The sequence below is a fragment of the Ziziphus jujuba genome, chromosome 9, assembly GCF_031755915.1.
Source record: "Ziziphus jujuba cultivar Dongzao chromosome 9, ASM3175591v1".
NCBI classification, from domain to species: domain Eukaryota; kingdom Viridiplantae; phylum Streptophyta; class Magnoliopsida; order Rosales; family Rhamnaceae; genus Ziziphus; species Ziziphus jujuba.
The window spans coordinates 24,544,677-24,560,342 of record NC_083387.1 but is presented as its reverse complement, the minus strand read 5'-3'; the positions used below and the strand labels follow the sequence as shown (position 1 = coordinate 24,560,342).

The 15,666-nt window shown below is 33.0% G+C and overlaps 1 protein-coding gene across 3 annotated transcripts; it reads right to left on the bottom strand.

Annotated features, from left to right (window-relative positions):
* Positions 1 to 1,106: 1,106 nt before the first annotated feature.
* Positions 1,107 to 14,112, bottom strand: LOC107421556 (calmodulin-binding transcription activator 2). 3 transcript variants are annotated; one of them, XM_016030813.4, is made up of 13 exons: positions 13,886 to 14,112; positions 11,812 to 11,931; positions 10,507 to 10,622; positions 10,273 to 10,361; positions 9,048 to 9,090; positions 8,722 to 8,899; positions 8,374 to 8,493; positions 8,001 to 8,293; positions 5,973 to 6,458; positions 4,345 to 5,039; positions 3,344 to 3,926; positions 2,366 to 2,695; positions 1,107 to 1,517 (listed from the first exon to the last, which is right to left on the bottom strand). In XM_016030813.4, exons 1-13 carry the CDS (start codon positions 13,923 to 13,925, stop codon positions 1,410 to 1,412), a joined length of 3,201 nt encoding a protein of 1,066 aa, XP_015886299.3. In that variant the 5' UTR covers positions 13,926 to 14,112; the 3' UTR covers positions 1,107 to 1,409. The 3 variants fall into 3 exon arrangements, with proteins under 3 accessions (XP_015886299.3, XP_015886300.3, XP_060676186.1); XM_016030814.4 differs by lacking the exon at positions 13,886 to 14,112 and adding an exon at positions 12,075 to 12,157; XM_060820203.1 differs by lacking the exon at positions 8,374 to 8,493.
* Between the last annotated feature and the right edge of the window lie 1,554 nt (positions 14,113 to 15,666).

Below are 15,666 nucleotides of genomic sequence, written 5' to 3'. Positions count from 1 at the left end.
ATACAGCAGGGAAGCTCTTTGTTATTTGAAAATATCGTCATTATATGCAAAACTTATAAGTTGCTGTTAAAGTCGCATAAAAAGTATATTCCATCATCACTCTATAGTTCATTCAGAATGAAGGTCGAAGGTCATGGCTTTACATTCCTTTTTTTTTTTTTTTTTTTCATTTTCTTTAATTAATTTTTAATATCATCTAGTCATGGTAGATTATTAAAAATCTACAGTGAATGTGACCATCTTGTGCAACATTTAGTATGATAATTACGACGGCAATTGATCTATGAGCCTAATTTTTTATTTTTTTGCTTTTATATTGCGTATAAAAGTTCCATACTATAAATATTATTATTTTATTTTTATTTTTTTGGCTAAATCCACACTATAAATTTTATAAGAGAAAATAGTGGCGTCAACAATAGACCATCCCATGGACCAATACTTATGTTAGTATAAGCACATAGCGTTCGGTGTTTTCTTTTAGTCATTGAAGTGGGATTGAATCTCATAATCGTTGCCCTAAAAAAACAACGACTTCATTACTTGACTATGACAGTCCTTACAGATTCAGACTAAGAAATTTAATATTTTCATGAAAGCAATGTTACGCTCTATTCTCGTTTACCTTGGATTTTCATTTCCTTAATAATTGCCTCAACCAAACAAAAGAAATGAAAAATTTTTTATTCTATTTTCTTTCCATCACATTCCTAACTCCAAACATAGTCCAAGGAAACCAATCAGTGTAATTTTAAAACCAAATATAATATCAAAAAGTTTAGAAAGAGAGGTTGATAAAACTAACCCTTCTGAAAAGATACATTCTCATCATGTGTTGCTTGCAAACGCATAGGAACATGAACTGCACACATAAACCAATTTCTTTACACTAAAATCTAAGACTCCTTTTAAATTACTGCTCTTGACTTTTAAGAGCACATTTGGCATCTTGAAGTAGATTACACTAGACCACTTTAAATTTGGTCCAACAAAAATTTAAAATAATTAGAGTCCAATTCAATACAGTTCAACATCCCAAACAAGCCCTTATACTCCAGCATTAGAAATCTTCGCTTCATCTCTTAACAAAATTTGCCAATCAGAGGTTATAATAACATTAATATGATCAAATTTACTTCATATATAAACTTTTTTCAACCCACGTCCCTTCAGAAGCCTCAAAAAGACAAACTACAATAAATATGAAATGGGCAACCTGAAATATATATTTGCTAGTCTATCCTATGCACCTAAAGAACCTGTCTCAAACATCAATGATTGGTTATGCTAAACTGATTACATACTAACATTTACATGCAACAATAGGTAAGCACATTCAAATTACTGTGAAGAAACCAGGCCAGCTATTTACAGGTTGAATGAAATCAGAGAGTAAACATGGAAGAGGCTCACTCAAATGCTATAGACATGAAAGTGTCATCATGCAATAATGTGTCAATATCAACCAGGTTCTCATCGCTATCAGCCGTTTCGGAATTTAAAGCCATATCATCCACCTGACAACAATCAAAACAGAAAAAACCCCTTTAACTTAGTAATGAACTGCTGGTCAGAAAATGTTGACACAGATGACGATGATTGCTAAAATGACAATGTTGACAAGATGATGATGATTGCTAAAATGACAATGTTGACAATAAACTGATGTGTTTAAAATAGTTATAATAAAGATTCTATTAGAACTAATATTGGGTTAAAAATAAAATTTCTGTACTTACAGACTTACAAACAAGAAAATGACAAGTGCATTCAAACTTGATCATAAAATTGGTCAATGAAATGGAAAGGTACAAAGCAAAGTCAGAAAAAAAGAAACAACAGAGCCAGTGTCATTTGCAAACATATAGTCTGAACTTTGGAGAGATATTCATACACCCAAAGATTCTTCCTTCTGCACATGAAGTTTTTGCAAAACATAAAAAGATCTCATTTGCTCATAATGATACCAAGGCTTTCTGTTAGTATCACAGAATGGTATATGATAGCAACAAAGAAAATAAAATCCGAAAGATGTATTTTAAAATTGTAATAAACTAAAACACGATGACACGTGAAGAAAAATGCAAACTACAAGGGATCTTTATGTACTTAAAACTAGTAATAAAGAAAGTAATGACAACAATAATAGATAAGCAATATTTAATTCCTTTAAAGGAATGATGTTCAAATTGGGTGTGCAGACTTGAGACCATCAATATATATAGGAAAATCAATTTACAAAGCAAAACAAAATGCTGCATCCCTTAAAATACTAAATATTTAAGGTTACATATTTTGCAACCTATAGTTGAGAAAATAAATCTGTAAAACAGAAAGTGATATTTATGAAATCAAGCAGAAGTACCTTGGTTTCACGGAACCCGTCAACAACATTTAGCAGTCTACGATATTGAGCTCGTCCCTCAGGGTACTGAACCATGGACTTCACCCTAGTGAGTGCACTTTGCAACCTTTCTTCAGTTTGTTTCCTTCCTTCCTTGAAGAAATCATAGTCATCATCTTTTAAGGGCATATGCTGTGGGTCAGGCTGTGAATCCTTAATAACTGCATCATTCCGAAATCCCCGCAAACCGCTACCTTTACGTCTCCAACGCAATATAATTTTCTCCAGAATCCCCACTGACCAGATGATTGCTCTATATTGTTTCCTTACCTGATGTCCCCTTACGTGGGCCTTCAAACCATTAAAATTAGCATTATTCTCATTACCAATTGCTAGTAAGGAAACAATAAAGAAAAAAATTTCCAGAAAGTAAACAGTTCTTAAACCTTTTCTTAAAATTAGCATTATTCTATGAGATTAACCTTAAATACAACAAATATATAAGAAAAGAACAAACAGCCAAAAATATAAACAGCTGTGGAACCTCTTCTTTTCTTTTCTCTTTATTACTTTTCTTTCCTTTCTTTCTGTTATGAAGTTAACTTTATATATTAGCAACTATTGGAACAAGAGAAAATCATTAATTAGGGGAAAATCACAACAAAAGTCATTTACAGAAGACAAACATCCCAAAAAACCAGAAACATGCTCTTAAATCTAAAGGCTGGTTTTCCTCATCTAAAAGGAAAAAAAAAAAAAAAGAAAATTCAAAAGACCATTTTCCTTATCAAAAGAAAAAAGGAAAAACCTAAAGTCTGGTTCCATAATCCAAACAGCTCTAATCAAACTCAATACTGATAGTTCCTTTTATTTTTATTTTTTTAAGGGACAATTTGTAATGAAAAACCTAAGGGAGCATCTTTAGCACTTTGAAATTAGCAATGTTATATCTTGAGTTAGAAATACATTAGAAATCAAGAAGAAAAAGGTTGCATGCACCTGGATTTTAACAATTCTTTGACGAATTATTAGGAATTCTTTTCTCTTTTTCCAACCACGATACTTTTTCTGTATGTGTACAGCAGCAGCATGAGCTTGTCCATAACTTGGTCCAGCTTTGCTTGTCTTGGTAGCCAGAAGAGATAAAGCATGCTCATCTGACAATCCAAACTCGTCATCACCCAAATCACTTAATTGTCTTCTCTCAAATGACTGCATCCTGAACATTAGATGTATGCGATCAGCAGCTTGTGTAGCATTACGAACAGCAGTAAGTGAATCCTTCAGCGACAGAGTATCAGGCATGTCAAAATAATTCACAGGTGTTGCTGTCCGTTCCGAAACAGTCTGTACAGCAGTTGTTCCAGAATTTTCTGCAGCACAATCATTCTTTGGTTCATTCACTGTTAGGGATGAGAGGTAGCTGGTAAGGGAAGACTCTGCAAGGAAACCAGATATTCCTTTCTGTCCAGTAACAGATGCCAGGTCAGCTGGTGTTCTTCCCAAAGGAAATTCTGGAGATGGATCAGTCACTGCTCCAGGAGCCGCACCAAGGGAGACAAGTAATGCAACTGTCTGCTCTCTGGATTTGATACATGTCCATAGGAAAATGACACAACAAACAAAGTTAAAATATGTTGAACAAAATACAGATTAATTAGTGGCCAACATAAAGTATAAAACAAAAACCCTCAACAACAAAGTAAATTAATTATTAGCATACTAGGGAGAGAGTTTATGATATGTGCCATATGTTTGTGTTAAAAAGGCATACAAGCATTAGGCTTAAAGAGGTAGGCTAGAATGAATGAGTTTTAGGCCTGTACAACCATGAAAGTTAGTCTATACATATGCATCTATGAATCAATAAAAATAGAACATTAAAAGCATGCATACAGAAACACCAAGCCAAAAGATCATAAGCAGCTTTCTAGATGCCATACAGCTATGATTCAACAATATTTCAGGGGAAGGAAGAACACAAGTTTGAAAGCCCTTGCCTGCCATACAATGCTGCCCAATGAAGCGCGGTCCATCCATTCACATCACGAAAATTGATGCTAACTCCTGAAGTTACAATTGGTTTTATGGCCCAATTGTAACCAAGAGCAGCTGCTAGATGTAGCGCACCTTGACCATTATCATCTAATACACTTGGTCCTTTACCATCTTCAGTTACTTTGTGAAAAAGCCACGAGTATAACTTGTCTTTTATCAGCTTTTTAAGCAGATGTTCCTTCACCTCATATTGGGAGAGATCATTCTCAGGAGTTAGATCTACCTTTTGGTTACTCTCCTCTTCCTCCTTTAGTGATATAATTTTATTAATCAAGTCCTTTTTCTCTGTAACATCTTTAAAGATATTCTTCGAAGGCTTCACAGATCCAAGGGACAATAACCTCTCAAGTCGCACATGAAGAAGCATCTCATCTGTATCACTACCATAGATATTTGTGATATCCAAACCTTTAGTAGATCCCAACAGATAATCGAACTCCCGTACTTCACTACAAGCTATCCTGTTGGAGCAGGTCACATAAAATGGAACTTGCCCAGACCTGTGAGGTGGAGCATGGCAACAAAGAACCCCATCCACTAAAATCTCAGCAGGAACCTCTACCTCCCCAAACATACAAGACCAATTATATTTTGCTACCTCTTGTTGACTCTTCAAGAATGTTCCAGTAGTCAGAACCTGCGTTGTATTGAATAAACCAAAAAAGCAATAAACAAGTTATCAAATGGGCTTATATATGTGTTTGTGTGAGTTGAAAATGCTACAAATCGCACAAGAAATAAGATATATATTTAAAACAGCAACACTTTGGGATCAAGGAATTTAGGGACTGGTGCTTGAACAAAGATTTCTTGAAGAAGTCAGAAAGAGGAAGTTATGTAATTAAGTTTACAAAAATAAAAGGGGAAAAAAAAACTAACAAAGGAAAAAAATCATTAAAACAATATAACAATGCACACCAGAAGAGGAAACAGTTCAATTGGAAATACTTGAAACAAAGGATTCTAAAGTTCAAACAAGAGAAAATTACAATAACTTGTGATCCAATTGCAGAAAATAGAGAAAAATTATTGAATTTCTAAAGAACTAAAGCTAAAACCACTGACAAGCACCATACTGGTAAGGTTTATGAAGTAACATACTTCGAATAAGAAAGCAGGAAAATAAAAAACGAGGAGGAAAAAAGCAATTACTGTTTATTACAGTATAGTACACCCTCTTCCCAAATACTGTTCAAACATGGAATCAACAACATATATAATACCAGGTAGCCAACTAAAAAGATACTGCTGTTCCTCTCATATGTAGGTCTACCAAAAAAACTTGAAACAGGATGAGGGCCTAAGACTTGTCAAACTAAAGAAACTTCTAAAAGGAAGTAAGTAGTATATAAACACAATAAGGAAATCACAAATCCAAAAGATAAATATGAACCCAATATCGCATAACATGCCAATATAACACATGCGAATGATTATAAATTTAAAAAATATTTGATCGATCTAATTTGATGACTAACAGCATCAACTCAATCCAAGACACCGTAAGAGGTTTTACTATTTTCTTTACTACTTTGTCTTTATCAAAATAAATAATGCAAATATTTAGTACCTCTGTTTCCAAGTCTGCATATCCCCACTTTGGTGAAACATCAATTATGCTGAAAAGCTGGTCCTGGGAGAGTGAGGGGCTCAATGAGGAATCATCAACTACATTTCCACACTCAACAGTGCTCCAAGAAATGCCAGATGATGACTGCATTTGCAAATTATCTACCTCCCCAAGCTCCTTGCTGACCCATCTAGAGAAGCTGTCCACTTTCTTCAAACCCTCTTCCCCATCAAATAGTTGTCGTCTCAGACTGAGAGAATAGTTCATATTTCCATCTGCATAAATATCATCATCGGCATTTGATGCGATTAAACATTCAGATTCTGCATTTGGAAGCTGCGCTTGAAGGTTGCTCTGTGCAGGCTTCTCTTTTTGCTGATGAAGAAGAGTATTGAACAGATCATCCTGATAACATGGCAACTCCGAATTTGGTGGTTGGTCTACCGACAATTTGGGTAGGAGCAATGAATTGTCTTCAAAAGGTATCTAAGTAAAAGATCTCTAATTAGAATATGACTACCACCCTTAACAACAGCGGGAAAAAAAATAATAATAAAACAAAATAGGGGAACAAAGTACAAGAAGAAGATAACAAGACTGTAGCTATGAATATCTATTGCAACAAATATTCCATTACGGCAACAAAACAAAGAAAATCACATACTAAAGATGAAACTACATTGCTTAATTGTAAAGTAAACTAGTTCTTTCATAGCTTAAGGTGCTTAATTGTAAAGTAAACTAGTTCTTTCATAGCTTAAGGCACAAAATTAATAATTTTCATTTTCATTAAATTTTTTAATTATCAACATCTGGACAAAACAAAGAAAATCACATACTAAAGATGAAACTACATTGCTTAATTGTAAAGTAAACTAGTTCTTTCATAGCTTAAGGTGCTTAATTGTAAAGTAAACTAGTTCTTTCATAGCTTAAGGCACAAAATTAATAATTTTCATTTTCATTAAATTTTTTAATTATCAACATCTGGTTCATAAAGAGGACGCAAATAGAGAGAACTGTTAGGTTTCAATTAGGATCTTGTCTTGGAACCAGGTGCATGGGCATTCCACAACATGGTACAGCACCTTCAAGCTTTGACCAAATTCATAAATATACATACAGAACCCGAGGTGAAAGTGGGGCTGCCCCATGGTAGTCCTATATACTAAAAGATTTTTTCAAATCTTTAAAAAGTTTTGAAAATATATTGCTCATTATAGAAATCAGTCTTTGCAACTTGGAAGCCTAGATATTCCCAAAGGATTGGGTTTGCTGTATGGTTATGGACACACCACCAAAGGCATCTAGACACAACAATATAATAATCTATGCACCAAACGACCACAAATGCAGTCACCAACGACCATAAAGATAGGCAACTTTAATTTTAACCTAAAGCAACATTGACATCTTCATTTGTAACGCTAATGGTTTACTTAGAAAAGAAAACAATATGCACAAAATCCCTTAGGCCCCATGGCTCCTTGACTCATCATGATTCATGATCCTCTCGAAGAGAGGGAAAGCAGGAGGTGTACCCTTGCAAAGATTAGCCTCATTGCTTATTCAGTTTTATTATCATTTCTTAAAAAAAAATTCTCTCATGCCTACAAGATGTAAGTTTTTAGCGTGCTTATTGTATGGATTTGGAGAAAATTCTTAATAACAGAAAAATAAAATAATAAAATTTAGTATAATGCTATCTAACTTGATGGAGAAGGGACGAGAATGCTGGGGTTTTTTTTATTATAACTAGTCTTCAAGCCCAATATGGGCTTTCGCTAACTTTTTTTTTTTTTTTTAAAAAAAGCATGTTCTGATGGATTTGAAACAGCAGAAGACAAATACATGCATGTAAACAAAAATGGAGAGCTTTTTTAGTATCAGCCATCGAAGAGCAAATGGTAGCTGTTGCGACCTACAAGACTTCATGCACCGAGTTAGAAATCACATTTTACATTAAAGCCTATATTTGAAAAGCTAAAAAGGCTAACAAAAACGTAGAAAACAGAAATTGTTAAATACCTGCCAACTAGAGTGGGTTGGCAGAGAACTGTCAAGTTCCTTTTCTGCAGTGCTATCACAAGCCGACAGACCATTTAGAGTCATATTTTGTTGTTCAAGGGCAACTCCTGTACATGCAGGATCGGTGTGGAAGCCCATGGTACATTGCTCCAAGATCTCTTCCCAGGATCCCAAACCAAGTGTCTTTTGTTGGCCAACAATGTAACCAGGAGAATCATTATACATGGGTCTATCTTTCTCCAAATGTGGCATGTAATCTGCTCCATTAATTGATGAATGCCCTTCATGATTCTCTGGATGGATCATCATAAAAAGTTATAAGATAGAGCCATGCATGGATAAAATATAGACAACTAAATTATTTCCCTCTTACTTGCAGCAGGACCCGTCAAGAAACTAACATCAATATTGTTCATTAGAAGACCATTCCCCACTTGTGGCTGTGGTGACCCAGAATATGAATGATATGTAGAACTTGCTTGGTGACTATCACCTACATTAAATCTCAAATAAGTTGTGTGAAACTACTCATACACAGTCCAAATGTGAAAATCTAGCAAAACTGTATTTCATCTCCATCATCACGGCATATTAAAAATTCTTAACTCTCAGACAATATTTTAACTAAATATCATGCCAATGAATTCGAAAAAGATGACCTCTAATAACAAAACTAGAGACATAAAAAAAAAATAATAATAATAATAATAAATAAATAAACCTGTATCAGCATCTTCATATAATGATGTCAAACTACTGCTTGGGCTTGTGTAATCTGTGTTTCCTGAAGGCTCTTTGCAATTATTTGCGGAAGAGCTTGAGATCTGTGGACTCGCCTTACTGAGGTCTTGTGAAAACTCATCAGTCTCCCGAACGCCTCCAATATTAGTTCTATTGCCCTGATGAGAGAATTAATACAAATAATGGATGTCTAGTTCCTTTTCTGAAGCCTTCCAAAATGTAATACACAAAAATACAAATATAGTAATAGCAATACAGAAACAAGAAAGCAAAAAGGTGAACTGATGAAGATGATAAGTATGATACCTTTACTTCCAAGTAATGGACAAAAACTATATGCATCAACTCCCTGCAATAAGTAACAAGCAAGAAAAAACATCAATAGAAACCGTGTGAAAAAGCCTGTTGACTTTTTCCCCCAAAAAAAAAAAACTGGACTATGAAAATATGAAAATTAAACGTTATGGACATCTATATGCACAAATATAAACAATGTGAACCATAAACAAAAAGATATGGTTGTTTAACAAAAGATAAACAAGAAACATTGATGCAAGGTGAACCAGAATTAAAGGGTAGTAAGCTTATATCTCTCATCCTCCTCAATTGCGGTTTGTGCACAATATATAGCAAGAAACAAGCTTAAATAACACATTAGTTTGTAACAATTTAAGAAGAATCCCAATGTCAGCATGAAGCATCCTGTGAAATGAATAATAAGGTTACTAATAATGATTTCGGTCCCAGATACCCACCCTAGTCTTATACTGAGTGGATTGTGAAGAGGCCTTTAGGAATTTTCCATAAAATCAGAGATAGAACTGTTACACTTTGGCCTATGTTGTTTTGCTTTGGAAATTTAATTTTTTAGTTTAAGTTTGGGTTAAGAATTGTTGGTAACATAAAATGGTATCAAAATCTTGCTATATGTTTGTTCTTGCGTTCAAAATCCTAAATGCATATTTTATTTTCTGCACCCGTAATGCCCACTTTAATTACTAGTAGGTACACAACATAGAGAGAGTGCTAAGTTAGTCTCTGCTGTGTTCACTCGATATGCATAATTCAGCTCTCTTGGTAATAACAAGAACATCATGATACATACAACTGAGTTAGGTATAAATTGATTCTCATTTCTTTTATTTTACTTTTTATCAGAAAGGAGGGGTAGGTGTCGATATATTTTCTTATTTTCCACCAAGTAATCACATCAAACAAGCCAAATAAAGAACAGCTACAAAAGAAGAAGACTTCACGGTCATGGATAAGAAACAAAGAACAAGATATAAGTTATGAAACAAATTACAAATGGAATGGCATATGAAGACCTCATGGCTACCGCCAAAAAATTTTTAACAAGTTGACTCAATGATGGTGAAATATGCAACTTATATTTTCGAGTTGTGAAGATTCAGATCTATAAAGCATAACAGAAGTCAGAGCAATTGTTACAGACTCCAAAGAAAGCTTAGGGAAAAAATTATATATATTTTAGGTAACTGGTATGCAATTATAAAAATGTCATACTTACTGTTCAAGCATCCAATAGCTTCGTCTCTGAAAGTTTTCATTGTCTTCTCCATGTGCATAGTAGCAGTGTAGCACATCAATACTTCCAACCTAAAACAGTTTTCATGGTGTTACCTCAAAGTCACTCAGTAAAATTATACATGATTTGAAGAATTTTTTTCAATAGACCACCTAGCCTGGATCACACAAATGCACACACTGAATGACTAAGTAAACAAACTCATCTCAAGCTTACCTTTAGCTTCTCATGAGCCTCCTTCACAGTCTTTCCATCTTTTTTCTTCCTCCAATTATGTCCATCCTTTCTAAAGTATCTCAAAACCTTCCTATCGAATAGAAATAGTGAACCACCTAGCATGGTGGAATTTGTTAAGTCTTTCTATGCATAAAATGAAAATGTATTAATACTAGAGTTTTATTGTATAAATTTTAGAGGATGCGGTATCTCAAAAGATCAAAAACTACCAAAACATAAAAACTAGCAGCCTCACTTCACATTACATCCTCATAACAGAAGTTCAGCTTAAAAAACAAACAGTCATTTGATTCATTACAAGACAATACCCAAACAGAATCTAAGGACTTTAATTCAATCCCAAACATAAGAAAGATCATGAAAAATTTTCCTCAAACTCCCATCAATATATTTCCAAACTAATGGACCCAAAAAGTAGCCAAAACTATGCATCTCCACATGTCCAACTATTATATTCTTTTGGGCATAAATGTTTCAAAAATGAGAAAATAGTTAGTAGATGAACCTGGAAACGGAGCTATCGCATAATCAAGCCAAAAAAAAAATCTAGCAAATAAGATGTCAACTAATATTAAGGGCCATCTCAAGACACACACTGTCTTTAAAGTACATGCAGAACTGCATACATTGAATACAGACAAGAAAATGAGCAAGTAGTTGAAGTAGAATAAAATATCCTTACCTCTTTTCTTTCTCTCCTATTTTCGTTTTGGTAATATCCTAATCTCATGTTGGTACACCTAAATGGCTACATCTTATAAACTGAAAATTATAATAACACTATTCTTGAGCTAAACTTCAACACCATTCTTGAGCTAAACTTCAATTTTTTTATTTTTTTTTCTTTGGCCAGGTACAGTAATTCAGACATATTTAGTTCTAGCTCCTAATTACAATGCTAAATACGTTAGCAGCTGAACTTGCAGTACCTTCAAATTTCAACAAGTAACTTAAAAATCTGAATGGCTGATTGAAATATAGAATATGCAAATCCCAAAAAATGTAACCTAAGTCTAACCATATGTTTAAGCAAAGGGCACCAAGAATTCAGGAGCAAATAGAATTGCAAATAAGCAAAATTAAAGCTATAACTTAAAGCTATACGAGAAATAAAATTCAAACACTATTGAAATAAGTGTTTCATCGCTTCCTGGTTCAAGAAGACAACAGCAGAACCAAGCATGAGGAAATAAAGTCAACCAAAACAAAGCCTTCCATAAAAAATAAATTAATTAAAAAAAATTTTTAAAAATTAAAAAATATATAAAAACTTAAAAATCATACTTGGTGGCCTGGTTGGAGGTTCTGATGTAATGCGAAACTTCTGATAGTTACGTAGAATCTCACAAATTTCGGCCGGTCTCAGCCATCTATGTTGTGCCTCAACTGACAATTGTTGAATATCTGCACATGAGAAACCAGATCTTAAGCAAATCAAAAAATATAGTCAAAATAGCATCATCTTCAGAAAAAAATTACATTGGGCAAAAGTTTTATATAACTGAATATAACTGAAAAAACTTGTTCATTAACTAAGTTATTCTGACCTAAGATGTCCATTTTACTTCATGTTGCAACTAAGTTAATTTCCAAGTCATTGAACAATGGTCGAAGAAAATTTGAAGCATGTCTGTTACAAATTACACCAATACTTTTAAATTCGAGAGTTTATCTGGAAAGAAGAAACAAAAGGTACACTCACTACCCATGTACACTCACTACCCATATACACAAGAATACATATTTATATATATAAGCATAGATAATAAGCAGACGAAAAGCTACAATTAAACACATAAAGGGAATGGAAAAGTATTTGCACATATGTTTGTGTGTATGTGTGTGTGTGTGTGTGTTGCATCCATTTTGTAACTTGTGTAGAAATTTCAGAATGTTGGAACAGTCATATTCACTTATCGAATTTTACGGGGTATATGGACTTCCTAAATTGGGAATCTCAATCCTGAACAGCAGGCATGTTCAAATCATGCCAAAATTAATTTGTCAAACTAATTTATACAAATGCTTTATTGCAGTCAAAGAAACCTGATTTTAGTGATGAACATTGGTTTTTAAGAAAAGATGCAAAGGTGTCCTAATCCTCCCCCTCATAGTATTTGTGTACTTATCTTTATGCTACAATGCTACCTTCTTTTTATATTGCAAAATACCTCTTTTTTATTATTTTACCATCAAAAACCTCAATTGACAACCCTAAACTTTCTTATTTGATCCATGGTTCAAAAAATCCCACATCCTTTCACCAGTAACTCTCTTGGATTTTCCATAAGCCCTTTTCTTCGCTTCTTGCCACTTTCAATTGCGAAATCACAGTTTCTTTTCCAAGCCACTGAAAATGTCTAAAACTTTATCCTATCTTTGACTCTCCAAACTGTAGAGCCCAAAATTTTTCCAAATCCTAACCCCAAACCCACAACGGTTGCACATTTTGATGCATTTCTAAATCTTTAATTTTTTAAAAAGCTCTCAACACGCATATAAGTCTGAGTATCTCCTTGACACCATATAAATAAATATGTGTACGTGTGTGTGTGTTCCAAATTACAGATTGACATTTGAGACAGATATTCCATGTTAAACAATTTATATGCCTTATGAATTTCTCTAGTTCGCTTATTTAGTCGTCCGATTACGGAAACACAAATCAGACATAAGTCACATAACCCAATAGATCTCAACAGATATGGAAATGTGCAAAGCAACATATTTCGATCATTGAGGATGAAGAGGCATAAATCTTGTCTTAGATTACCGATAACTATGACATTTCCCTAAAAAACATAACAGACTTAGTTCAGCAAAACGTCTTCCTCTTGCCTAATGATCAGTTCAAAGCCCTTTTTCTTCCATAAGATCAACCTTTACTGGTGAGGACTTCCCATAATCTTTTATTCCCCTTTCAACTCGATAACTCACAACCATCACCGAAATTATATAACCTTCCAACTTCAACCTCTATACTTGTCATAGTCCCTCACTCTGCCACCTCCATCAATAGTTGGAATCCACTACATATATAAACTAAAACCCCAGCTCCAATTAACTTGTACTAAACCCATGTATCAATCAACTCAACTTCTTAACTAGTCTCATACTATTCTACAAAAATAATCAAATTAAAATCTCACAGGACCTCAATAAATCAATTACAGCCGGGAAAACATTTTGAATTTGATAACAAATTTTCCCCTTTTTTTAAAATTTCTTGCATGCAATTAATTATTGATGCGTTGTAAAATTCCATATACAAAAGACATACATATAACAAGCAAATCAAAGCACGAACATATTATATATGTACCAAATTATCACAGGAGAAGTGGAATTGAAATCTAACCTAATCGAGGACTCAGACCGTACGATCCACGCTCCGCCATAGAAAGGAGAAAACTGAGGGAGTGAATTTGAGACTGCTAGCCAACAAAGACTTTTGGACGAGGAAGACAGCCAGAAAAGAGAGAGAGATTTGGGAGAGAAGTCAGACAGTGAGAGATGTATGACGTTAGAGAGAACGTAATTAATTGCGAGTTTTGGAATTTTTTTTTTTTTTTTTTTTTTTTTTTTTTGGAATGAAGCTTTGGATTTGAATCCTCATTGCATATAAAAAATTATCAGATAAATAGTTTCATTTATGTAACTAAAAATATTTTTTTAATTTATCATATAAATAATTTCATTTATATAAATAAATATTATTTTTATATATTTTTTCTTTTTCCATTGGACAGATGGGCCAATACAAAATTGACACGTGTTTAAAGCTCTTATGGATCAAGCATATATCTTATACTCTGACGTGTTTCTGTCTTGTGACTCCCTTCGGTCAAGCGTTCCCATTGGCGACTAGTATTTGCCTCTATTTTTTTTTTTTTTTATTCCATGATTCTGGACTTATTAAATTTATAATATTAAATGATATGCTATTATTTTGAAAAAAAATGATATAGTATTATTTTAGTGAATTTATTTTTCATAATTTTTTGTTGTGTAAAATTACTAATCAATAACAAATTATCATTTATTTATCAAAAATAAGAAATTATAATTTTTAATTTAAAATTTAGCAAACAAATTTTATAATGGAATAATATTAAAAGTATTAATTAATTTATCAAAGTGGTTTACAAAATAAAAAATATTATTATATTATTAATTTAAATGTAATTATATTTATCATTTAAAAAAGTTGATAAATTTCAATTGATCTCAACCATCTCTCAATTGACAATTCTTCTAATACAACGTGAAACATTTTGATTTCTTGAGCATCATCATTAGGGTGCAGACTGATCAAAAAGCATAACTTCAACTTCGGATAAATTTACAAGAATTGCTCAAATTTTGGCGGTCCAACCAAATGGCAAAATATAAATTATCCCATGTTAATTTAGAGGAAGAATATTATAAATTTAAATTATCCCCGTGTTGGAAGAAATGATTAACATTATAGGAATCAATATGACAATGATTAGGGTTCCCATTTCTTTTCCTTTTTTCTTTTTTTTTTGGTGTACTTTTAACATGTCTATACTTCAATTTCATGTCTATAATTCAATTTCACCTCATGTTGCAACTAATGAACGACATTTTTTAACTTTTATGACTAACTGTGAAAGAAAATGTGCAACATACATTACGAGTTATAACAAAAAATTTTAAATTTAAAAATTTATTCGGAAAGAAGAAACAAATGGTACAGACACTACCCATCTGCACGTGAAAAGAAAAAAAAAAATATATATATATATATATATAATTATTTAACAAGCTCAAATTCAAAGCAAAGTACCATCCCATTTTAAAAAATTAATGCTTGTAAGGCAAATATAAAGCAAGAGAAGTAGATTTTCGAGAGGAGCGACATAAGCATGATCTTGAGAGAGTATACTTATTTGCTCTGGATTTGAATCCTGATTATAATGAATTATCATAATATATAATTTATCGGATAAAAATAATTTTAATTTTAAATGAAATAAATATTAATTTTCATATATATTTCTTTTGTTTTTTTTTTTTTTTTAATAAACAATAAATATGTCCTTGCGGGGGGGATTTGGGGACGGTGGAACGAAATAGAAAGAAAAAGTCAGGCTTTAGGAGAGACCACGGCAACTG

Bases quoted from the DNA above. Each gene is read 5' to 3' on its own strand.
- LOC107421556 (XM_016030813.4), bottom strand. From the start codon at position 13,925: ATGGCGGAGCGTGGATCGTACGGTCTGAGTCCTCGATTAG. The intron at 11,932-13,885 runs GTTAGATTTCAA...TCTCATGTGCAG, and splicing joins CGGTCTGAGTCCTCGATTAG to ATATTCAACAATTGTCAGTT. The intron at 9,091-10,272 runs GTAAGTATGACA...TACTTATTGCAG, and splicing joins AGCTATTGGATGCTTGAACA to GGAGTTGATGCATATAGTTT.